General features: G+C 33.9%; 1 protein-coding gene across 6 annotated transcripts in view; it reads right to left on the minus strand.

Annotated features, from left to right (window-relative positions):
• Positions 1-25,793, minus strand: part of LOC145291252 (uncharacterized) — a 207,057-nt gene that overhangs the window by 48,897 nt on the left and 132,367 nt on the right. For 3 of the 6 annotated variants that reach the window (XM_080136860.1, XM_080136858.1, XM_080136861.1), the window contains exons 2-6: positions 25,458-25,541; positions 20,660-20,759; positions 15,347-15,426; positions 9,176-9,301; positions 5,371-5,461 (exon numbers count right to left, since the gene is read on the minus strand). In XM_080136860.1, coding sequence (XP_079992986.1) covers positions 5,371-5,461; positions 9,176-9,301; positions 15,347-15,426; positions 20,660-20,759; positions 25,458-25,529 — 469 coding nt within the window. In that variant the 5' untranslated portion in view covers positions 25,530-25,541. Of the gene's footprint in view, positions 1-5,370; positions 5,462-9,175; positions 9,302-15,346; positions 15,427-20,659; positions 20,760-25,457; positions 25,545-25,793 lie in introns of all 6 variants that reach the window. The other 3 variants (XM_080136862.1, XM_080136857.1, XM_080136859.1) reach the window with 1 other exon arrangement.

Below are 25,793 nucleotides of genomic sequence, written 5' to 3' on the forward strand. Positions count from 1 at the left end.
GGCTAATCAAGAACTTGTTTACGCTAGACTTGAAGACAACCATATTGTAGTCAGCTGGAAAGCAGGAAAACGGAAGACAATTCCACAGGTGTGCAGTTCTAAGAAAGAAGCTTTGTTCATGGAATCTACATTTAGGTTTAGGCACAGATAAAGTGTGGAGTGAATTATTAATAGTGTTTTCAACTAAACGAGTGTTTCTTGTGAAAGTTTGGCGAGGGGGGACCATAGATTGAAGCTCAGTTGAACAACTTCCATGAAAATAATGATAAAGCAGAGACAAACTCGCAACATCTCTTCTGTGAGATAGAGGTTGCAGGGAAGAGAAAAGGACATCTCCTACGAGGCTATGAAGTCTATTTTGAACTCTATCAAGGCAGGCCAAGTCCTTTCTAGCAGCTCCTGCCCAGATGTGGCAACAATATTCCATCCTTGGACATACCTAGCTCTTATATAAATAGAGAATTGCATCAGCAGTGAGATATCTACTGGATAGAAGGATCCCACCATTTTTCCAGCAGCCTTGGCAACAGATTTGATGTACGAGTTCCATTTAAGATCAGGAGTAAAAGTCAAGCCCAGAAGCTTGTCAGAACTTGAGGCCTCCTGAAGATGAGAGCCATTCATTTCAATTGATGCCAGATGTGGATCAGAATGTTGATGATGTAAAAAGAGAAGCTTGGTTTCAGATGCATTAAAAGTAACCTGCCACTCCTTTCCCCATTGTACCACGTGCTCAAGATCAGAGGAGAGAATCGGAGAGAACTTGGTCATTTACTGTCTTAGATGTGCGTGCTACCATAAATGGTAGTGTCATCAGCATAAATGTCTACAAATGATGTAAGGATGTGATTTGGAAGATCATTAATGTAGATCAGGAAAAGAGTTGGACCCAGGATGGACCCCTGAGGGACTTCAGCATTAATAATAATTGCCCTGTACTAATCTTGACATCTTGGGCAATTTGGCGAATAGTAATGTGCCGATCTTCCAAAATGGCAGCCTCAACTTGACGGACAGATACCTCATCAATGGCAGAAGGGGTCGGGGGGCCAGCAGATCTGGGAGCTGTTTCCACAGACTTCCGGCCATGTTTGAATTCACGATGCAGCGTTTTATAAGGTCATATGATGGGGCATTATCACCATAAGTTTCTTTCATTTCATAAAAAGTCTCCTGTGATGTGCGTCCTTTCAAATACAAAAACTGGATCACTGCTCGACATTTCACACCTGACTCGGTTCAAACACCTGTAAAACAGCAACCACAATTAGTTCAGAGCTTTAATTTGCCACATAACGCGTACATGCATTGTACATGCAAAATTTCAGCTAGATCAGACAACTGAAAGTGGGTCAGGGGTATTACTTATTGCACACCCCTATAATTTGTAGTAACTTCCGGCACTATACAGCCATGTCATGACTTTATTCATTGGGCACATTTGACCCTAGCCACCGCCTTCTAACACTAGCATTACAAGCATATGCTGTATTTTCGTGGACATTGGCAATATTACATACCTAATGTGCTTCAACAAGTTATATCTTTTTTATTTGTAGGTCAACTTTTAAAAGAATTACATTGATGAAATGAGAATAGAATAAGCATTCCAATGATGTTAATGTATTTTTCTTTTATGCGTTCAATATTTTTATGCTTCAAGTTAAAAATGACAAAAAAAACGGTAAAAAATTACGACAGCAGAAAGGGAAACAGTTTTTTTTCAATGTTTACATTTCATACGCTACGTTTGGATACATATGCGCGGTGTTAAATTTGATTGGATATGGCTGAAATTTTACAGTCTGTATAAACAAAGTAGTCCATCTGTACTAATGATTGATTTTTATTTTTATGACCACAGGAAGTAAAGTTACGATCGAACAAAGTTGACAAAGAATATTTCAAAATTGATAAGATAAATCGGTATATATCATCCATTTTCATATAATAGTTTCAGAATTATTTTCATGTATAATATGTAAATATTTGATAATTATTAATTGTGCGGAAATTTCTTTAAAATATTATCTTTTATAGAAATTCAAATCGCTTAAGGGGAAACGATGACATTCTCTTAAAAACAGAAGACTGTTTTTTCTGCTTTCAAAACGAAAGCAGAAAAAAGTTTCATTTTTATTCTGGGTTTGTCAATTAAAAAAAAATATCAAATTTTTCAAATTTGATTTCCGAACAATACTATTTTGTTGGTTTAAATGCTTGTAGTACACATGTACTAAAAGCGTTAAAAAACAACAAAATGTACTAAGTACATGCGTTTGTTTTATAGTGGTAAAAAAAAAACCCAAAAAAAAAACAAAATATATAAAAATAAAAGATACTTGTGCACTTATGCTACCATGCTGAAATAATATTATTTAGAAACCCATTGTTAACATGGGGAAGGAAGGGTGTTTTGTTAACTATTCTGTATTTTCACCTAACAAAAATATATCATGAAACTTGAATTTATTTTTAACTCATTTTTAACCATTTTTTCGAATCTGTAAAACAAATCAGTTTTTTTTTTTTAACTGAAGATATCTAAATAATAATAATAATAATAATAATTAGGCTGTTCGATAAATTTCATTGTGATGCATTTTGTAAATTTTTATCTTGTTTCCACCTTCACATTTTTCTTGTTGACTATCTTTTACGGTTTTCGGGTATGCTGAAAACGAATATCACATTTAAATTTTCCGCAAATAAGTAGCTTTCCGGATATTAAGCAATGCCATTTCTTATGTTGCTGGTGGCCATCTTGGTATGTGTATTTGCGCATAGTTTCTCAGGGTTACGTTTGCGCGCTCACGTGTACCAAGATGGCCACCAGCGATAACATAAGAAATGATATTGTTTAATATCCGGAAAACTACTTATTTGCAGAAAATTTAAATTCGATATTTGTTTTCAGCATACCCTAAAACCTACAACAGTAATCATTTTAAATGTTAAGGTGGAAACAAGGTAAGAAATTACCGTTTTATTTCTTTGTTTACATAATTGAATTTTCAGTAAAACCACAGAATAGAAATGACAAAAATTACCATCAACTGGTGAATATATAGTTGTTGCTTATCAGCATTCCTGGTATCCTGGTACTGTGAAAGCTACATCAAGGATTCACTTAGAGTACGATTTATGGTTGCATCTCAGAAAGTATATTTTGGGCCAGATAGAGAGGATTTACAAAATTGAAAATTAGACTGGTCCCAAAATGCATAACTTCTGGTCGAGTATGGGGATTTCCATCTTTTTACAGAAATCCAAAATTTATATGAAAGATTTTCTTCGATTTATTTCTGAGATTAATTCATATCTACTCAATGTTTTTTTTCTTTGAGGGAAGTAGTAAATATCGGCCATGAATGCTCTTTAGGCATCCAATGGCTACACCCAGATTAAGCTCTCCTTTGGTGAGGAGGCAGGAAAATGCCTGCTCTCAATAAAGCTATATTTAAATACCACTATAACACTTAGTTTTGTTTATGAATAGACACTCACTGCGCCAGTTTAAAAAAATTTAAATTTGTACATCTTAATTTATAATTCATGGCTTATGGTAAAGAGATACAAATTTGACTGCATAATCAGAAAGAGCACACAATTTTACATAAGAGTGCCAAGTTTCATGAGAATAGCTTGAAAAATAAATAAACGGTGGCGAAATTACCAAATTTCTTGAAATGTTGAGGTCCGTAATTTAGCCCACTTTTTCTAAAGAAAAATGTCGACGGAAAAACCTAAATTTTGACACTTAAAATTCTCATAACTTTTGAACTACTGATGGTATTTGCAGTATTCAAACGGGTTTAAGCATCTTTTACATAGCTCTTTTCATGCAAGTTGATAAAATAACAATTATCTAAAAACAAAAAAGTCAACTGTGATGCTACTAACACATGAAAAAGAGGGGAAAATATGTACATAGTTTACAATGATACAGGGTAGAACTGTATTTGTTACAGTTTGGAGGAAATTGATAGAAAAGTAGATGTGTTAGGGCTTGACGTAACTAGCCGATTGATCAGATTGGGGCCCTCTGACCGCCCGTCTAGCCTTGTACGAGACCTAAGTGGAATGTTGCAATTGATACCTTTACTTCCCCTAGATATCAGTTGCTCAGCCACCAGGATCCTTTTCCTAGGCATTATGGGTTGCCACCCACACCCAACAGGTGGCCCCATTGAGAGACTTTTACTCTCTGCAGGGGGACAGTCGATGTATTCTAATGCCCCACTGATGGGGTTGGGAAGTATGGAAGGAAAAAGAAAGGAGAGGGAAAGGGGAAGGGGGCTGTTTTTTTTTTTTTTTTGCAGAACATAATAAAGTTTTACAAAAGAGAATAGAAAACAAAAACAGAAAATCGATATAGGTGCATTTCATCTCAGGAAGCCAATAGACAGCCTGATCTGGTAGCACCAGTATTTGCAGCAAGGTTGGTTGGTTGGTTGTTTTTCTTTTACGGCATATCAACCCTTTTCGGGTTATTTAATGCCGAATCCAAAGATTTTGAAGAAAAATTTTTTTAATAGAATATATTTGTTGTTTTCAAGTCGGTTTCTATTTAACCCATAGTTGGGACCCTAACAGGTACTACCACTCCGGGTCAGAGTGGACCTGGGAGCAATGGTAATTAAAGGGTGGCTCCACACTCCCCAAAGCCCACAAGCTGGGGCCTCACCACTGGATATAGTTTAAGGTCATATCCAGGACCCCCATGTAGGGACTTTTACCCTCTGCAGGGGGGGGCAGTCGGTGTATTCTAATGCCCCACCGACAGGGCCATTTGCAGCAAGGATTCACTAGACAGGTCATTGTTTTTGGAGTGCAAGCTGGTTAACGGGGACCACCACCTCACACAAACACCTTTAAATAAATAGGGATGCACATGTGTTGAAGACAGTCTTCAATCTGAGTTCAACAGTCGACAGTTGTCAGTGAGAAGATGAAAGACTTATTGTGGAGATGACGAGAGATAGTGATGTATGGTAGCTGAACTGATGAAAAAATTCCCACCCTCCTCCTAAGGATGAGCAGAGAACAGGGGCATAACTTTGACAGTGAAACTAAAAGTTCCAATTGTCTAGAAAAAGTAAACTTCCATTTGTTGTTATGCATAAGAGATCTTTTGCTCCAGGGAAACCGACGTTGGGACACAAACCACTCAAGGACACAGCAAAAAGTACAAAAAAAGACATAAAAGATACGTTTTGCTTTGTTTTTATAAACCCTGAAAAAGGGCTGATGTGCCGTAAAGTGCACATTTGACACGCAATATAAGCAGACTCCTTCCCCTCACACAACATATATAAGGTTTTGCCTTTTTAGAATTATGTAATAGATGGAAGGATGAATAGGACTTACAGAGTTTTCCGTTGGATACTAGAACTCTATGAATCTCTTTTAAGCTGGCCTCAGAAGCAAACCAATGAAAGCACTGAGCACACACGACAAACTAAAATATGAAACAAAAAAAAAAAAAAACTTATAAAACTCTGAGTTAAAATAAAGAAATATTTATTTCAACACAAAAACAAAACATATAAATAACATTTACAAGTAAATATGCTTTCTTAGTGCTACTAGCTTTCAAAGCAATTATAAGGTCTATAAGATTGATGGTGAAAGGGAGATAATAACTACTAACTTCAAACCACAAGTTTTATGTATAGGTAAATCTAATAAGAATATTAATTTATAGTTCTTTGGTGAGTGAGAAAATATAGAGTAATCTTTGTATTTACTGAAATTCCAGTTTCTTACAATGACGCGGTGTTTCGCTTTTTAAGGAGTTCCTTTTGGCTGGATTTTCATCCTAGAAACATCACCAGTGTTCTTAACATTAATTCATCAACTTAACAATTTAATAACTTTGGTTAAAAAAAAAAGCACAACCATTTTTTTGTGTGTACTGCCACAAACAAAGAAACCAGATAATGACTAAGTGTATAATCGACTACTAGTGTTCTCCCTTTAAAATACTCTGTGTTTGTGCGTGGACTCGTTCTACTCATGCTACAAAATTTGACATTAAGCTCAACAAGGCATGCAGCATGATTGCCTGCACTAATGAAATCGACAAACTGGCCATCTCTCTTTGTTGCAGATCTGTCGATAGGTGATAGTGAAGGCAGAGCCTGACAAGCCGAACCACGACAATCACCATCCCCTATTTTGACACCAAGAGGTGCCACAGTGACTACTATCTTGCAAGAACTTTGACATTGTCACAGGCCTTGGGCACACAACATCAGCATTCTTCCACCTGCTTGGTGGAATGAATCAGTCAGAGACAACAAGACTTTTCCAGCACTAAAAGAAGAAGACCTCCCAGCAGGCTCTGAACTCCCCCAGGAAAGAGTGGATAATACTAAACCGGGTTGCCAAAACACAGAACTACCTGCACAAGTGAGGCTATGTATGAGATGCTTGGTGTCGATGCAGACTATGGCATGCATCCTCACAGGATGTCTCCTAAGCGAGACATGCACCAAAGTGGAACTGGGGGATGCCTCGAACACTCCCCGATGATGGATATCGAGATGGAGTGAAACGCTATGAAGGTGACTGGATACCAAAAAATCTATTTTAAGTAGAAACATTATGTACTTACTTGTCATGTCAAAATTAAAAAAAAAAATGATCAAGTAGAAAAATAATTAAAAAAATAAAATTTATCAAATAATGCAGATTTATCGGCTTAGTCCTTTGCAATTAATTCTGAATGACAAACTGACTTATTTCCCTTGTTTTTATTTAACTTCCGCTGTTTTAAATTAGAAAATAGTAGATCGATAATAATGATGCATTTTTGTAAAAAATAATTCCAGTAGTCTCTCAATCATTTATTGTAACTTTTACTAACTTCAACACTACACATAATTATGTAACAGTGTTTTTACTTAAAATGCAATTTTTAAAAAAAGTTTTAGATATCTAATTATTATGTATAAGCACCAAATATTCCGAAGAAACTGAAATTTAGGGAATATATACTAATTGATGTCTCATACCTATCTTATAGAAATTAAGGTTTTGTCTATACGTCTATTGTAATGTTGCAACTTAAAGGACAGTTAGAACGATAACTTGGTAAAGGCAGAGTTACCTCCCTTGCTTTAACTCGTATATAACAGTTATCACAGTTTTACATGAGAACAGTACGAGATAAACCCCCAAAGAGTTACCGACCCCTTAAACGATATATTAAAAAAAAAAGGAAAATAAAAAGTTTTTCTACTTGTGTGTCTATTCATCAGTCACAATTATTTTAAACATAATAAATACATTGCAGAATTTATCTCATTTAGAAATATCAGAGATCTTAACTACTTAAAAAAAAAAAGAAGGAAAATATTGCATAAATAATAGGATAGCACGTGTGTTATTTATTTTGTGTGTCACACTTACATCCAAGTGACTGTCGTTTAATTATTATGGACTTCCATTTCTTGTAATAAATAATTTTACCAAACCTTCTTAAAAAATTTTGGTTTTGGTTTCGATTATAGCTGATGGCACTCCAGTAATCTATTTTTTTATAAATAATTTCATCAAGAATTCTTCATAAGTTTTAGTTCCAGTTTCGATTATAGATGAAGGAACTCAAGTTGATATATATATATATATATCTTTTTCATAAGTTTTAGTTTCGATTCAAGCTGATGCACCCAAGTCATATGGATATATATTTTTTATTTTTAGAATCACAACTTTATAACATATAAAAATCGATAGAACATTAACTCTATAATAATATATACGAAATCTGCAAGAATTAAAATATCATATTTAAGCATACTTTACAACTGGGTTACGCTGGGCGTCCCTGCTAACTTAATATAACCGAGAATGGTAAAATGTAGTTGATAATTTCAAGAGGTACCTTTTTTTTTCAAAAACGTATGCCATAAAAACATTTTCATTGCATACATTTGGTTTGTTTTCCTTTGTTTTTCTTCATATGTCACATCACTTCACTCTCCTGGTTTTCTACATTGCTAACAGCCTTCTTATACACTTACATACTTATTTACCAGCAATGCTTCAAGCAAACAAACTACCTTTTCCCTTTTATATAAACGTTTCTAGTTTTAAATAGAGATTAGGACTACTTTAAATTCTCTGGTGTCCCTGGCAGTAATATGCAGTACATATGAGTACAGGTGGAAAAAGAAGTTTTCTTAAATCAGAGTTGGAACTTTTAGAATTACTGATAGCTCAAATCAATGCTGGTACAATATTGGTTTTCTTATACACTTAGTCACGAAGCCTTGCCATTTTATTGCATTATCCGATTTCACCCTAGTAATAATTCAATAACATACAGATAACCTGCTAATTATACACCTACCATATCTCAAACTCAAAATACAACTGTTAAGTTTTTTTTCAGCAATCCAATTCTTCTTTGATTATTAGCTAGAATTCGATGGCAATTTCATGTATTTAACCAAGAAAATACAAATTAAATGTGTATTTAACCAAGAAAATCAAATTAAATGTGTATTTAACCAATAAAATCAAATTAAATGTGTATTTAACCAAGAAAATCAAATTAAATGTGTATTTAACCAAGAAAATCAAATTAAATGTGTGTTTAACCAAGAAAATACAAATTAAATGTGTGTTTAACCAAGAAAATCAAATTAAATGTGTGTTTAACCAAGAAAATCAAATTAAATGTGTGTTTAACCAAGAAAATCAAATTAAATGTGTGTTTAACCAAGAAAATACAAATTAAATGTGTATTTAACCAAGAAAATCAAATTAAATGTGTATTTAACCAAGAAAATCAAATTAAATGTGTGTTTAACCAAGAAAATCAAATTAAATGTGTGTTTAACCAAGAAAATCAAATTAAATGTGTGTTTAACCAAGAAAATCAAATTAAATGTATGTTTAACCAAGAAAATCAAATTAAATGTGTATTTAACCAAAAAAATCAAATTGAATGCGTATTTAACCAAAAAATCAAATTTAATATGAGTTAACAAAAAAAAAAATTTTATGAGGCAGAAAGAACATTGTGTCTTGATCTGCTATATTTAATAAATAACGAGGGACAACTCAATTCGAACTATCACTATTAATATCAGCCTTAAAGTATGAATGATTTATAATTAAAAATCGCTAAAAATTGTAAAAAAGCAATGTCATAGGTACTTACCCTGACTGAGGCATCTGGAAAAGGCAAGTTTTCAGCAGAACACACAGTCGTCTTTATACTGGGACAATTCAGTTTTGCCTGTCTGAGAAAGCCTTCCATTGGGTCTGTGGCCGTGTATTTTACAGACTAAACAATAAACAAAATTAAAGAATAATTTTTTGAGTTTGATGTGGAATTTTTTATTAAAAGGTGCAAGTCCAATATTCAACCTAATTAAAAAACAAAAATACAGAAAAATCTTTATGTATGTGCCTGTCCTGCAACAAAAATATCATATTCCAAAAATTATGTAAATTGATCAAGTAGTTTTTTAAAAAAACTAAGAAAATCAAATTTTACAAGAAAAGAAGAACATTGTATCTTGATCTGCCATATTTAATAAATAATGGGAGACAACTCAATTTGAACTATCGAGAGCAAAATCAACCTTGCACTATGATTTATTATTAAACTCGTTAAAAATCGTAAGAAAATAATTTTCTGCATAAAACAAGAAACACTTGATCAATTTACATGATTTTTGGTATATGACATTATCGTTTCATGACAAGTATGCACATCATAAAGATTTTTCTGAATTTATTATTTTTTAAAAATTAGGTTGAACTCTGAGCTTGTGCTGATTAAAAATAATGGCGAAAGAGGCATAAACAATTCAGAAATAAAGAATGTTGGAAGAGCAGAAACTAGAATAAATGTTATCTCCCTTGATTAGAATAGTAAGTTCGAGTTACTTCCCCTTTGTAACACTTCCTCCTTCAGAAAAGTTTCTTCCTGATTTATTTGTTTACTAAAAGTACTTGTTCTATCAAAAATGCATTTTGGTTAAGATCAAAGTGTATTATTTGTTCTGTCTTAGATTGGTGAAGAATAAATCCTTCAAGATTGTCTCAACCCAGATTGCTCCTTTTTTTCCCCCCAAAAAAATAAAAACTGGCCTTGTTCTCGTGAAGAGGCAAGTAAGGCAATTTATAAAAATCACCGTCATAGAAGATTGCGAAAACAAAAAAAATTTGTTTAGGCATTAAAAGTTGTTTTATGTTGTTTTTATTATAAACTAGCGGGGGTACCTGGCGTTGCCCGGTTGTTTGGAGGTGTAAAAGAAAAAAAAAGTTTTAGTAGGAAGGTAGGTTTGAACCCCAAATCCTTGACGCGAAGGTGGAAACGAAATGAAAAAAAAAAACCTGAGACCTGACCATCTCGGCCACAAAGGGGGAAGAAGTGATAAGTGTTGTTAGTTAACGTTTATAAAGCGAAATTGACAGGTGCAAAAAAGTTAAGTTGGCTGATGTTTGACCTTGAAACATGACACAGTTGCAAGCCAGATTTTGCTTTTTTATACTGAAAAGCGTAACAAAACCGCAGCGATCGAAAAAATCTCGAAAATATCGCGTAAAAGTCGGGCAAATTAAAAATAGATGCGACCCCTGGTCATAACTCGTAGATATTATGATTTAGATATTATATAAAAAGTTTTAAGGAGTGAGCCGACCGAGAAGCCCGGCGAAAAAAGTCTTTGGCAGACATACACAAAAATGCACACACACACATTTTCACTTTTATATATATAGACTAGCGGGGGGTACCTGGCGTTGGCCGGGTGTTTGGAGGTGTGTGTGGTTTTAGGTAAATCAAAACTCCGGGGGAGGAGTGGTTAAAATAAAAAATAAAAAGATTTGGTAGGTAAGTATGAGGATCGAACCCTCACCCTTGAGGCAAAGTTGGAAATTAAAGTGTGAAAAAAAAAAAACGTGCGATGTTAACCATTGGGCCACCGCGAAATACTAACGGAAACACGTTTGAATTTCTTTAACTATTTAGAATTGGCAGGAGCACGTTTTAATGACTTAATGAGGTCAACTTTGACTGCAGGGTAGTATTTCATTTACTGCGGGAACGCTTTTTTTATTTTTATTTTCCCAAGATGTTGGGGGAGGGGAAACCAGCTCCCCATAAAAAGGGGGATTGTCCAAATTGAATAGCAATTGTCTGATATAAGGAAAATATTTCCACGTTGATAAAATCAGATTGCTTTCGGACATTTCCAGCGATCGCAACGGGAAAAATACCGCCAGAATTAGTGTCGCTTTTATTATACGAAAAAGCCTAATCCACATGCGTGAGCGAAAAATGATGAATATTTATCTTTTCGAAGTCGAGCAAATTAAATAGACAGGTGACCTCCATTGTTAACTTGTAGATATTATGAATTATATGTGATATAAAAAGTTTTTAAGAAGTTGTGAGCCAACTGACCGCTTCTCGGAAAAAAGCCTTTTACAGACATACCCAAAAAGCAAACACACATACATACATACATACATACATACATATATACATACATACATACACACACATACATACATACATACATACATACATACATACATACATACATACATTTTCGCTTTTATATTTATAGATAACTAAATGGGGAATAATTTCTATTTAAAATCCAGTTAGTATTTATGTACCTTAAATTGAGAAAAGCTTGAAAAGTTTCTACGTTATGTGAAAGAAGCCAAAGCAGAGCAAAATTGCCATTGAATTTGATCTAATAAACAAAACCTAAATTTTAACTGTAAATGATTTCCGATTTAATAGCATGTATGAATAATAATTGTTGCCATATTTTTTTTTATATAATTACAAAGTATGATTAAAAAAAGTTGTAAGGTTCTACTTATAGACACTAGCTATAGGAACTGACCAATCAAATGGAGTCACATTCTGCTAGCAACCAATCAGAAACTAGAATTGCTCCTTAAAAATATTGAATGTTTTAGCATTCCTGCACATAATTTTTTCATGTTCACATGAGAAAGACTTTTTGCTCCTAGTCTACAAAATTATTAAGTCTGAGACTTATACAGAATGGTTACACACCGAAAACTCATCTCCAGGACTTATACAAAATAGCTACCCATAGGAAGCACTTCTGAAATTAAACATGGCTTTTAATTCAATAAATTAATAATATTTAACAGGAACACCAACATGAAACTACTTTTAATGCCTAAACAGTTTTTTATTTTTTATTTATTCCATGGCCAAAGTCTTTATCAATTACCACAAGTGAATAGAGACCAGAGAGGCTGCTACATGTTTTTCAAATAACTTAAGTGAACATTAATAAAATAGACAGCATTTTCATATGACAATAAATGTTATTTATATTTGAATAATCAATCTGTCTCTTCAAGGAGATTGTTTGCTGAAATTTATTTTAGGTTATAGTTGAAAAAAAAAAAAAAAAGATGAAATGTATTTATTTATTTGCGGACTATTATCCTCATAGCACACGGATGTGCGGATGTAAACGCATGTGAAGTGACATCACTGGTGAGGAAAAAAATGAACTATAAAAAAAGAGAAAGAACGATCACGTGAGGGATGAAATCTCATGAGAACATTTTAGATCACATGGATGACATCATGGCCATAACAATGAGGAAATAAATGCTGTTGCTACAATGAACAAGCAAGTTGGAGTTATTTCCTATTATTTGTCTTGGTCTCCTTTGCAACTGAAACTGCACACAATGTGTGTCAGTCTACAGACAATGTTACACTTAACAATTGTTTCTGATTGAGTAGGGTCCAAATAACACTACTTTTTTCAACATCAGAAAGCAATGCTTTAATCAACATATAAGATTTAGATGTTTTCATAGTTTTGAAAATCTGTCATAATAACTTCTCTTTAATAACTAATTTATAAGCTAACTAGCAAGACCCGTTTACCGACGTTGCCCTGAATTTAATATAAAAGCATGATTTAATTAGTTAAAAAATATACATAAAATATTTTAGATGTTATAGTGTGGGATCACTGCATTTGGAATTTTTTAGTACTTCTACAGAATTTGAACTGAATTACTCTGAATTTTGCTGCCCTAAGCCTAAAACCTAGGTTTGTATTAGTTTAGGGTTAGGTGTGGATTTAAAAAGAAAAAAAAAATGGTTCTAATCTATTATATAAAAGCGAAAATGTGTGTGTGCTTGTTTTTGTATGTCAGGCAAAAGGTTTTTTTTTGGGGGGGGGGCACTCGGGGGGGCACTATTTCTTAGAAATTTTTATATACTCCCTAGATTATAATATCTGCAATTTATGAAAGGAGGTCGTCTCTATCCTTCATTTGAGCAATTTTTATTTTATAAAATTCTCGCTACTCTGCCTTCTCTCGTGTTTTTCGTATAAAAAGCAAAACTAACAAAAGTGAAAGCAGTTTTCCGGCTTCATGCCGGAGACGTCCAGAAAGCAATTAGCTTTGATCAGTGTGGGGGAAACTCCTCATATCAGACAATTGCTATTCATTTGGACACTTGGGAGCTGGGAACGACCTCGTGGTGGAGAAAATAAATACGAAAGATTTCATTTCTTCGCCGACTCCTGACCTAATTATCAGAGAGTCAACAACTTTTGATTGACGTCGCTAAATTTAAACGCTTTTCACTTCCTTTGACGTTAATACCGCAGCGGTAACATCTCAGGTTTTCCGTCTTCTCGTCACACATTTGAACCAGCCTACTAACACTTTTTTTTTCATTCTTTTACAGCTCCAAACACCCCGGGCAACGCCAGGCACCCCTGCTAGTTATGTAGAAGTATCAAAAATATTTTCAAACTAAAAAAAAAAATTCTGATTATAAAAACCAGTTTGATTTTCTTATGTGTTAATAATTAAAACAGATGTTGAAAGCAAATTATTAATCCTCCCTCTACAAAAATTTTACCTAAAATGTAATGGGGAACTGTTTATATATATATATATATATATATATATATATATATATATATATATATATATATATATATATATATAAACACTGTTTGTCAGTTTCCATGGACTCTTTCTATGTTACTATAAAAATAACATTAAAACTATTAAGTTATAGTAAGTTTCAGTGCATATGTGAAACTCCAAGATATAAACTTTGACAAAAAAGTATAGTTGCTGTCTTAAAAAAAAAAAAAAATGAGAACGAGGCTAACAACAGATAAACTGTAACTTAAGTCCATACTTTTTAATTTAAAAAAAAAAGGGGGTGTGAGCTTCAGTTAGCGTTCTTTCATAGCCTTTTCTCAGCTGATTTATAAAAATCGTAACTATATTTTGACAACTAAGTTTTAGGCATTTCATGTTTACAGCAGCGCTACAGAAATAACTAATTTATAAACTAGTAATCCAATTGGACTTGAATTTTCACATCCGTCATTTTTTTTTTTTTTTTACACAGAGATCACCACTTATCAAGGCCCGGAAGCCACTCAGGGATAAGGGTTATTGCAAGTACATTACGTTAGTGTGGAGATTTGATGAAGTGTTTAATTAAGGGGGTGGTTCATTAGGAATTTGTTAACATTGGACTTGAAGACATCCAAGTTGTAGTCCGGAGGGAAGCAGGCAGACGGAATAGAGTTCCACAGGCGTGCAGTTCTAAGAAATAAGCTTTGTTCATGGAATCCGCGTTTTGATTTAGGCACAGATATAGAGTGGGGGAAATTTTTCACAGTGGATTCAGCTAGACGGGTGTTTTTTGTGAAAGATTGGTGAAGGGCGACCAGAGATTGGAGTTCAGACGAGCACCTGCCATGGAAATAACGATAAAACAAGGATAGGCTCGCAACGTCTCTTCTGTGGGAGAGAGGCTGCAGGGTAGAGAAAAGGGCATCCCCCACCAAGCCACGAAGTCTATTTTGTACTCTGTCAAGGCAGGATAGGCTGTTTTTAGCAGCTCCTGCCCAGATATGGCGACAGTATTCCATCCTTGGACATACTTGGCTTTTATATAGATAGAGAATTGCATCAGTAGTGAGATATCTTCTGGAGCGGTAGAAGGATCCCACCATCTTTCCAGCGACCTTGGCAACAGACTTGATGTACGTGTTCCATTTCAGATCAGGAGTAAAGGTCAAACCCAGAAGCTTGTCAAAACACGGGGCCTCACCCAGACGAGAGCCATCCATCACAATTGATGCCAGCTGGGGATCAGAGCGTTGATGATGTAAGGATAGGAGTTTGGTTTTGGAAAAATTTGGAGAAATTTAAAGGTTAGTACTTTATAAAACATAATATGTATATTTAATTAGTGGCAACATCTATGTGTCAGGGCCGACACTTATTGAGTGATGGGTTATATACAAGCAACTAAGAATAAAATATTAACCTGATTCAACCTCGGATAAAAGGATTTAGTAAATTTTCCTGTTCCAGCACCCAATTCCAAAATGTCCGTTGAAAGATTTTCTACAAAAAAAAATAATAAATAAATAAATTAAAAAAAAACAAAACATTCATAACAAATAAAATAATTTCTATTCAATATCGACAGAAAGGCGAAACAAAATCAAATAGCAATATTTGTAATGATTGAATTGATAAGTGGTTTGGACTAACACTAAAACGAATATGGCTCTCATAGCTTACCCTCTTTCTCTTTCTGCTTCTTTTGGATTGGCTTTCTTTGTCACTTCTAAAAGAAAGTCAGTTTTCACATGAACGTGTTAACTCAACATATTTTCAACCAATGAAAATCGTTTCAAACCCCCAAAAGAAACAAGCCTATGTGAAAGCAATAAACCAATGCAAACTTAGAAACTCCAATAAAACAAACAATGAAACAAACAAGAGAGATTTCGCCAGCCAGCTATATCGACCCCAAGAATGTATTATCTACACCCACCCATGCCTTTGGCCGGGGGGGGGGGTGCAATGCAGAAAGGGCTCAATGACTCACATACAAGCACTCTTCATCTCATGTACACATTTTTACACACTAGTGAAAGTCAGGTGAACAGAAACGAATTTCTACTTACAGTTACACACTAACAAGTAAAAGGTAAACCAACACACATACACAATGCCATGCTGCCGAATGTTCACATACACATTACTTACATACGCATATTATTAAGACTTCAAACAATTTTACTTGTAACTATTAACTCAATTTTCTTCATCAATCATAAGTTTGTATAGATGAACACTTACTGAAAAGAACTTTTATATGCTTTTACAATGGATACAAATGATGCTTTGTAATAAATTTTTGTTTTTTCTCAATTTTTGCATTTACAAAACTGTTTATGTTTCAATTTGCACTTGCTAACTGGTGACCCTTCTATTCTCTCAAGTTTTATTTATTGATATTTTATATGCATGCTCATTTATTTTAACACTAGCAAGCTGCCTGGTGTTGCCCAGTCGTAAAATAAGCTTAAATATGATATTCTGATTAATGCAAATGTTGTATTTGTTATTATACTAGTCTGGGTGCCCGGGTGATACCGATGACATGAAAATCCATTGCCTCTGTCAAAAGTTTTAGGCAGACATACAAACATACATACATTTAAACAGAAAGGTGAGATCTATATTATAGATTATATTATATTGGACCCAATATATAGTAATGATTTCAAAAATTTTTTAAAAATGACTTGTGCACCACCACTGAGAATCGAAACCAAAACATTTAGCTTACGATTTACTTTTTCCTTTGATGTTAATGCCTGAGCTATGAAGACATGTTTGCTGCAAGGCTAAAAATTAAAATATGAACCAATAGCTATTACGTTATGCATGCATATTTGCAATGCCGTCGTTCAACCTTCAACTGACGAATTCCATTTTTTAAAAATTTTCATTCTTTTGCACTGATTTTTCCTGGCTAAAAGCCAAATATAAAATTTTGCATGGGTTCGAATCCCCTATATATAAAGTTCCATGTCTGTAGACCAAAAACTGATTGAAGAGTTTCGTAGGCAAAATATTTAAACAAATATATATGTATGCATACATCAATATATATAGAAAGAGGTTTTTATTTACTATAACCTTTTTACACAAATATTATGCAAGTATAAATCATGTAGAATATCTGCATGAATATAATTACACATAATAGTTAATTAAAGATGATCATCCCATAAGAAAACCGAAAAAAAAAAAAAAAAACTAATAGGGAATTAATTAAAATGAATGTTTAAAAGAATATGCAAATTAGCTAGATCTTTTGCAGATGAATGAAATTCCATGCACCATATATAACAAAGTTGTATTTTCCTTTTTAATAAACAGAAAAAAAAAATGTTTTTAATATGAATATCAATACACACACACACAAAAAAAATTCAAAGGAGTACGGATTGCCACTTTAACAGGAATAAACACTCATATTATTACTCATTTCCAAAATGTTAGGCTTTTATGGATAACGTCCAAAGAATATACAAATTAGCTAAATCTTTTGCAGATGAATGCAATTCCATGATCCATATATAACAAAGTTGTATTTTCTTTTTAAATAAATAGAAAAAAAAGGTTTTTAATATGAATATCAATACGACCCCCCCCCTCAAAAAAAAAACACAAATTTATAGGAGTAAAGATTACCACTTTAATAGGAACAAACACTCATAATGTTGCTCAAAATGTTAGGCTTTTGTGGATAACATCCTTACAATTGTTGTTACCAATAAAAGCCTAATATTTGGAAAATGGGCAACAAATTGAGTGTTTGTTCCTTGTAAAGAGGTAATTTTAAGAAATATTTATGGCTCCAGTATTGCATTATTACGCTTTTTAAATGATGACTATGTTATTTACTTATATGTAATTACTGGGGCTATGACAACTGCATATTCTTTTCATTGTTTTGACTCTCGAGTATATATCTGACACAGTTAATCAACCGAGAACCACTTCACTCTATATAAAAGCATATAAGATATCAACGGATACACACTCGAGAGTCAAAACAATTAAAAGAATATGCTGTTGTCCTAGCCCTAGTAATTACTATGCCAAGTAGTAGAACTACATACTGAAAACATATTTCATTTTAGGTAAACAAATTACATGGTTACGTCAATAACAAAGCTACGGTTTCAGTCAAACAAAAACCTTCATTATGTAACCTAATATTCTGGTGTTTTAGAAACAAGCTCTAAAAATGAAAACAAGAAAAAAAAAAGTTTTTAAATTTTATATATAAATACATCAAAATTTAGTAATTTAAATTTTATGGCATGAAATGGTTAAATTTCAAATCTAGAAATTTTTTTATTATATGTAAGACAAAGAATACATTTCAATTAGTATATCTCCTTAACCTATAGTACATTATATAGTATATCTCCTTAACCTATAGTACATCATATAGTATATCTCCTTAACCTATAGTACATTATATAGTATATCTCCTTAACCTATAGTACATTATATAGTATATCTCCTTAACCTATAGTACATTATATAGTATATCTCCTTAACCTATAGTACATTATATAGTATATCTCCTTAACCTATAGTACATTATATAGTATATCTCCTTAACCTATAGTACATTATATAGTATATCTCCTTAACCTATAGTACATTATATAGTATATCTCCTTAACCTATAGTACATTATATAGTGTATCTCCTTAACCTATAGTACATTATATAGTATATCTCCTTAACCTATAGTACATTATATAGTATATCTCCTTAACCTATAGTACATTATATATATATATATATATATATATATATATATATATATATATATATATATATATATATATATATATATATATATACACACACACACACACCTTTCATTTTCTTTTTTCACTAATACATAAATTTATACCCAAATTATATTAATTGTTCGTGTGGTCCTTGACAATACTTCAAGATGCTATCGGTGTCCAAAAATGGCGCTTCTAAAGCCAGAGACCAGACCACTTATTCTTAAAAGTTTTAGTAAACAATAATTAAGAGGCAAGAACAAGCGTTTCATTATAGGAGTGGCGGAGTGTAATATTTATAAGCACATGCTCTTCTCTTCGGACTACTAGGATCTGGCGCCGCATTCATCCTGGGAATGTTGAGCTGGGTTACTCTGAAGTATGACGGCTTTAGGGAATATTAAATTCACAAACCGTTCCCAATCATATGCATAGGGTGACCAAGAAGTTGCTAGAATCTATTTTTTTATGGTACTTTAATACAGCATAATCACATTGACATACTGGTTCTTGTTAGATCACTGAAGTTAAGCAATGATAAGCCTGGTCAGTAGTAAAATAGGTGACCAATTTGGGAATGCCATGCGCTGTATGTAGGAGGCCGTCAACATCTCCCGGCAAGAACTGCAAAAACCTAACGTCATCATCTTCCCTATTGAAGCATACATGCAACTGGAAACCGTTTTTCAATTTCATACTCCCATGAAACTTCTTCCTTTGGAGGAAGCCAGTTAAACCTGCTTAGGCTTAGTGCTGCAGTTTCATTTCAATTGGAATTTAACACAATATAAAGAAGACAATGGAGATTTCATATTATTATTCATCGGACTACTGTTCTCATTTTGAGTGTGATTTTCAAAACGTTTCGGTCGATGTAACCTCCGACCTTCTTCAGGTGTATCTTGTTGAATTCTGGAATATTTCTGTCGAACTTAGGAATTTGGACAGAATTTTGAGTGGAACCCTTTACTTCCTGCGGGTAGCGTACTCTTGCTCCATCAGCCATGACTGGATAGAGGTTCTAAGTAATTCGCAATTATATTTTTTTCTTGGAAAAATGAATTGTAAAAATGATATTCTCCTGAAGGTTGAAGGTTCAATCCTCAGTGTGGGCGACCGAAAAAAAAAAAATAAATACAATTGCAAATTACTTAGGACCTCTATCCAGTCATGGCGGATGGAACAAGAGCATGCTACCCCCCCCCCCGTGAAGTAAATAAAGGGTTCCGCTCAAAATTCCGTCCAAATTCCCGAGTTCGACAAGATACACCTGAAGAAGATCGGAGGTTACGTCGCCGAAGCGTTGTGAAAATCACACTCAAGATGAGAACAAATGAATCCAAATAATATAAATAACCAATCCTCATCTCAAAAATTCAGAAATAACAATGGAGATTTGTTTGCAAAACAAAGAAAAATAAAAAAAATTATTTATGAAAGATAAAACCTTTTAAATGGTTTTTATTTTCAGCTTATCCATAGCAGATTGCAGGACCACTTGATTATCATTTAATTCCTTGACTACAAACCTACAAAAAACTGCTAACAGAATCCTATATTTGTACACTGATTACAAAACAAAAACGATTACCGTAAGCTGAAATGACTGAGCGATTAAGAAAAAAAAAAAAAATTGCATAAATGATCTCTGCATTTTAGAAGTAATATTCAGGTCCTATACGATTTTATAATTTTATAGACACACTGTAGTACAGCAGCAAATATTTACTGTGGAGTTATTTATGCATTATTATTTTTTATTTCACATTCCACGAGTGATGTTTCTAATAAAGGGGAAAGAATTATTGTTTTCTGGGTCAGAATCTATCCATTAAACACTTATCATTGGCTAAATTTTGATTTTAAAGTGATATTATTTTCAGCGCCTTACATCAAGTGGCTTCAGTCCTTGTCTGAAGCGATTTCCATAAAAAACAAACAAGTTAACAACAATGTCAATTTACCTAAAGGTTCAAGATTATCCAAGTTCATCTGATTGAAAATAACATCCACTGTTTCTTTGCTATATTCAGGTCGCTTGGCATCATACAAGGATGCAGTTTTCTGAAAAGTCAATTAACAGCATTAGTTTAGTTTCATGAGATAGATGATATAGAATATTTGGATTCAATTCTACTTGAGGAATATGGGGTGGACATTATGAGCGTGAACCTGGCTTAAACAGTAGATGTACCCAATTTGCCTTATTCCGCCATGAAAATGTCTTTGCCTGATGTGTAGTTTAAAAATAAAGGAAATGTTAAAATATTAGGTTACTAGTAGTGCTCAGATGTTTAATTGGAATCAGAAATCTTAAAACTCAGAAATGTTGGGATATCAAAATCAGTACTGTAAACTGGGGTGACTCTGGCTACTCAGGATGATTTTGAGCCAATAATAAAAATCAAAGTAATATTGTGTAAATAATATATGATCTCTGCATTTTTAAACATAATTTCCAGGTCTTATATGATTTCATAATTTTAAAAACACATTGTGGTCCAGCAACAGCAAATATTTATTTATGCATTATTATTTTTATTTATGGCTCAAAGTCACCTCACGTGGCTAGTCACTCCAGCTTACAGTAATTAAAAAATTTGTGCTGATTTTGCTATGTCAAAAACGAATCTTATTTATCTTTATTTAGCTTGTTTTTCTTCAAAATTTTTCATTGCAATGCTAATGATAAAATGATAAATATTAACTGCCTTTAAACTACCAGCAAAACTAAAAGCTATAGATCACTTCCCCATACACTTGTATTTTTACGTTTAGATATTTTTTAAAGTAATCCAAATAAGAAAAAAATAAAAAAAACAACTATCATTAAATATTGAAAGATTTTAAAAGAACTGGAATCAGAATCGCTAATCGTATCGAAATCTGGAATTTAGAAAAGAATCGGTTATTGTAATTTTTTTTTTGACAAATGAGAAACCTCTCATCAAAGCCCGAGGACCACTGAAGGATCAGGGTTATTGAATGTACAGTGGTCATTAGGACACCAGCATAGTAATCGTTAATAGTAGAAACTGGTATAACTTGATTGTTTAAGGGAATGACTCAACAAGAATATGTTTACATTGGACTTTAAGACGACCATATTGTAGTCAGCTGGAAAGTAGTCCAGCAGAACAGAGTTCCATAGGTAGGTAGTTCTAGAGAAAAAGCTTTGTTCATGGAATCTGCATTTAGGTTAAGGCACAGATAGAGAGTAGGGGCAATTGTTGATAGTTACCATAGCTAGACAAATGTGTTTTGTAAAAATTTGGCTGGGAGGAAATATAGATTGAAGCTCAGACGAGCACTTGCCATGAAAATAACAGTAGAGCAGAGACAGGCTTTCCAAGGTCACCAAGAAAATGGTTGGATCATTCTACTGCTCCAGTAGATATCTCACTGCTGATACAATCCTTTACCTGTATAAGAGCCAAGTACTGTTGCGACATCTGAGCAGAAGCTGCGCAGAGTACCCTATCCTGCCTTGACAGAGTTCAAAACCGACTACCATAACCTAGAAGGTGATCTCCTTTTCTTTTCCCTGCAACCTCTTCCCAAATCTAAAAATGGATTTCATGAACAAAGCTTCTTTCTTAGAATTGCCCACTTGTAAAATTGTTCTGCTAGCCTGCTTTCCAGATGACTACAATATTGTCATCTTCAAGTCAAAGTCCTTGTTGACCTGTTCTCTTAAATAATCAAATTATACCAAATTTCCACTACTAACGATTATTACGCTAGTGTCACAATGGCTACACTACACATATTAACTCTTAGTGTTACGTGGCCTTCAGGCCTTGATAAGTGGTGACTCCTTTGTAAAAAAAAAAAAAGTCTTTCATCAAATCAATATAAAGAATAAGATGACCTTTAATGATATTAATCCTTGTGATGTACGAAACAATTATATTGACACACCTGTGCACATTGGAACACTGAAGTTTGGTTTAGTAGTTTTGTTTTATGGCATAGCAATCCTTTTTGGGTTATTTAATGCCAAACCCAGTCATTTCGTAAATAGTATTCATGTTGCATCCAGTTATTTTGTGGAAGGTTTTTATTCTTTAAACTCTTTGTATCTTCAATCGCTACTTTGCAGTGTTTGGTTTGGTTGTTTTAGAGTGGATTTTATTGTTTTTTTTTTCCCCTGCCCTGCAGAACATGAACGAGTTTTGCAAAGGGAGAGGGAAAACGGTTACAGTATTAATGTTTGGTACATTTTAAGTTAGGAAATCAGACAGGAAGTGGGGGAGTTAGAAAGAGAAAGAGGAAATGGGAAGAAGAAGAAAAAGGGGGAAAAAGTGGGCTGTTTTTGTTTAGGTTTTGTAGAACTTAATTAAGTTTTGCAAAAGAAAGTAGAAAAATAAAAAGCATCAATGTTAGGTGCATTTCGTCTCAAGAAGCCAATATCTTCAGACAGCCTGATCTAGCAGTACCAGGAACACTGAAGTGACATTATACCATTTGGTTGTTTGGTTGTTTTTGTTTTACGGCAAATCAACCTTTTTTTAGGTTATTTAATGGTGAATCTAGTTATTTTGAGGAACGATTTTTAATGGAGTATTTTTTTTTTTTAAGTCAGATTCTATTTAACCCATAGTTGGGACCCTAACAGCACCAGGAACACTGAAGTGACATTATACCATTCGGGAATACCATGCCCTATATATAATCTTCTCTGACTAGGATATACATGCAGCTGAGGAACTGTTTGTGAATTTGTTATACACTGGAAATTACCTAATTTAAAAATTTTTTTTTTTTACTGTTTTTCACCCCAAACAAAGCACAGTGCCACTAAGTCATAAAGCACGATTATTTGGGGCCAGGTTTACAGGGATACTATGTACGGAATTCACATTACATTTAACCTTATGCATACTAGTACAGTCAGGGAAGCGGGTGCCCGAGAAGGAATTCCAAAGTGTAGCAGTTCGAGAGAAGAAACTATTTGAGTAGAAGGCTTTCTGGCATCTAGGGATCTCTACAATGTAGGGGTGGAATTTTGCTGCTTCTCACGTTTGTCGGGGTATTTATATCGAGGAAGTACTAGCACTTTGACTTCATCCAAGCACTTACTATTGAAGTACTTGTAAAACAGTGATGTCACATTTCTCTGATGAGACAGAGGTTGGAATTTGGCTGACAGTGCATTCTTCCACTGATACCATATGATCTAATTTTCCTTAGAAGACCATCGTGCCATACTCTGTCAAAAGCCTTAGATATATCGAGTGCTACCACTCTAGCCTCCCCTGTTTTGTCCAGTGAATGGTATATACGTTCAGAGATTACAGTTAGGATATCTGCTGTGGAACGGGCTTGCCTAAATCCATATCAGGTTAGCAACTCTTTTTAACTATCTAGGAGCGAGAGACTAGTAGCAGACACACCAGCCCAGATGTGACAAAAATACTCCATGCATGGGTGAATAGTGGCTTTGTAGAGATACAGGATACTCTCAAGTATGAGTAACCTTCTATCACGGTAGAGAGAGTACACCTTCCTCACAGCAGCTATACCAATTACTTCAATGTATTTGTTCCAATTCATGTTGTTTGTGAATGTTAAGCCTAGGATCTTGAGGAAAGTACTTTCAGGTAGTTAATTTTAATGCATCTAAAACCAATCTTGACATCATTAATGCTCTGATCTCCATCTAGCATCAACTGAAATGAATGGTTCAAGTCTTGGGGAGGCTTCATGTTTTGACAAGCTTCTGGGCCTGACCTTTACTCTTGATCGGAGACGGAACACGTACATCAATCCGTTTTCAGGGCTGCTGAAAAAATGGTGGGATCGTTCTATCGCTCCAGTAGATATCTCACTGTTGATGTAATTCTCTACCTGTAGAAAAGCCAAGTACATTTAAGGATGGAGTATTGTTGCCACATCTAGGCAGGAGCTGCTAGAAGTACCCTATCCTGTTTTGACCAAGTTTAAAATAGATTTTGTAGCCAAGCAGGGGATGCCATTTTCTCTTACCTGCAACCTCTTTCTCACAGAAGAAATGTGAGCCTGTCTCTGCTTTATCGTTATTTTCATGAACAGAACTCCCCTCTTGCCTGACTTTAATGAAAAACACTCGTCTAGTTGAAATCACAATCAATAATTTCCTCCACTCTTTATCTGTGCCTAAACCTAAACGTAGATTTCAGGAACAAAACTTCTTTCTTAGAATTGCATGCCTGTGGAACCGTTCCGTTTTTCTGCTTTCGAACTGACTACAATATGGTTGTCTTCAAGTCCAATGTAAACAAATTCTTGATGAGCTGTCCCCTTAAGTTATCTAATTTAACAAATTTCCATTACTAAGGATTGCTACGATCTTTTCCCATTGACTACCACACACTCATTAACCCTTACCTCGAGTGACCCCTGGGCCTCTACTATTAGTGACTCCTTTATAAAAAAAAAAGAAAAGAAAAGTGTACTGTTAGCCATGGTAATCAGTGGTTGTAAAGGTTTCTTGTAATTATTAAAAGAAATAAGCTTATTGGTGGCATTGAATATTACCAACCAGTTTTGGCCTCATTCCATTACAGTCTGGAGATCTTCCTCTTAAGTTTTATCTTTGGAAGAAGCTGGTTCAGCCTGCCAAGGGGAGATAATTACCAAAGCATTCTGATGAGATGCATTGTTAAAATGAGAGGAAACTTAACCTTTCCTTATAGCCTAAGTCTTAACTCTTTCTTGTAAATTAAACAATAATCAAAATCTATTAACACAAAAAAAAAAAAACAAACAATAGCATCTTACCTCATTAAAACCAGCAATAGCAGTAGGATGGAGATCAGAATTTGCTGAACAATTCCTGTCATTACTTGCCATTTTTTAAGAGTTCTGCTGAATAGAATAACCAAAAGAGAAAAGAAAAAAATATTAATAAAGGCATAAAATGCTAACAAAAGTGAAACTGCTTGAGATAAAGAGAGATAACTAAAAATCTGTCCGGAGATAAGTTAGGTTGGAAATCTATGTATGTAAAATGGATGCTGTATCGATGATGATGATAATGATGACAAATTTGATCAAATGGACATTTTTTTGACTGAGCAAAAAAATAAATGGAGTAAAATTATATCTTAAATTTTC

The sequence above is a fragment of the Euprymna scolopes genome, chromosome 12 (genome assembly GCF_053919585.1).
Source record: "Euprymna scolopes isolate OS-2025 chromosome 12, ASM5391958v1, whole genome shotgun sequence".
Lineage (NCBI taxonomy): Eukaryota > Metazoa > Mollusca > Cephalopoda > Sepiida > Sepiolidae > Euprymna > Euprymna scolopes.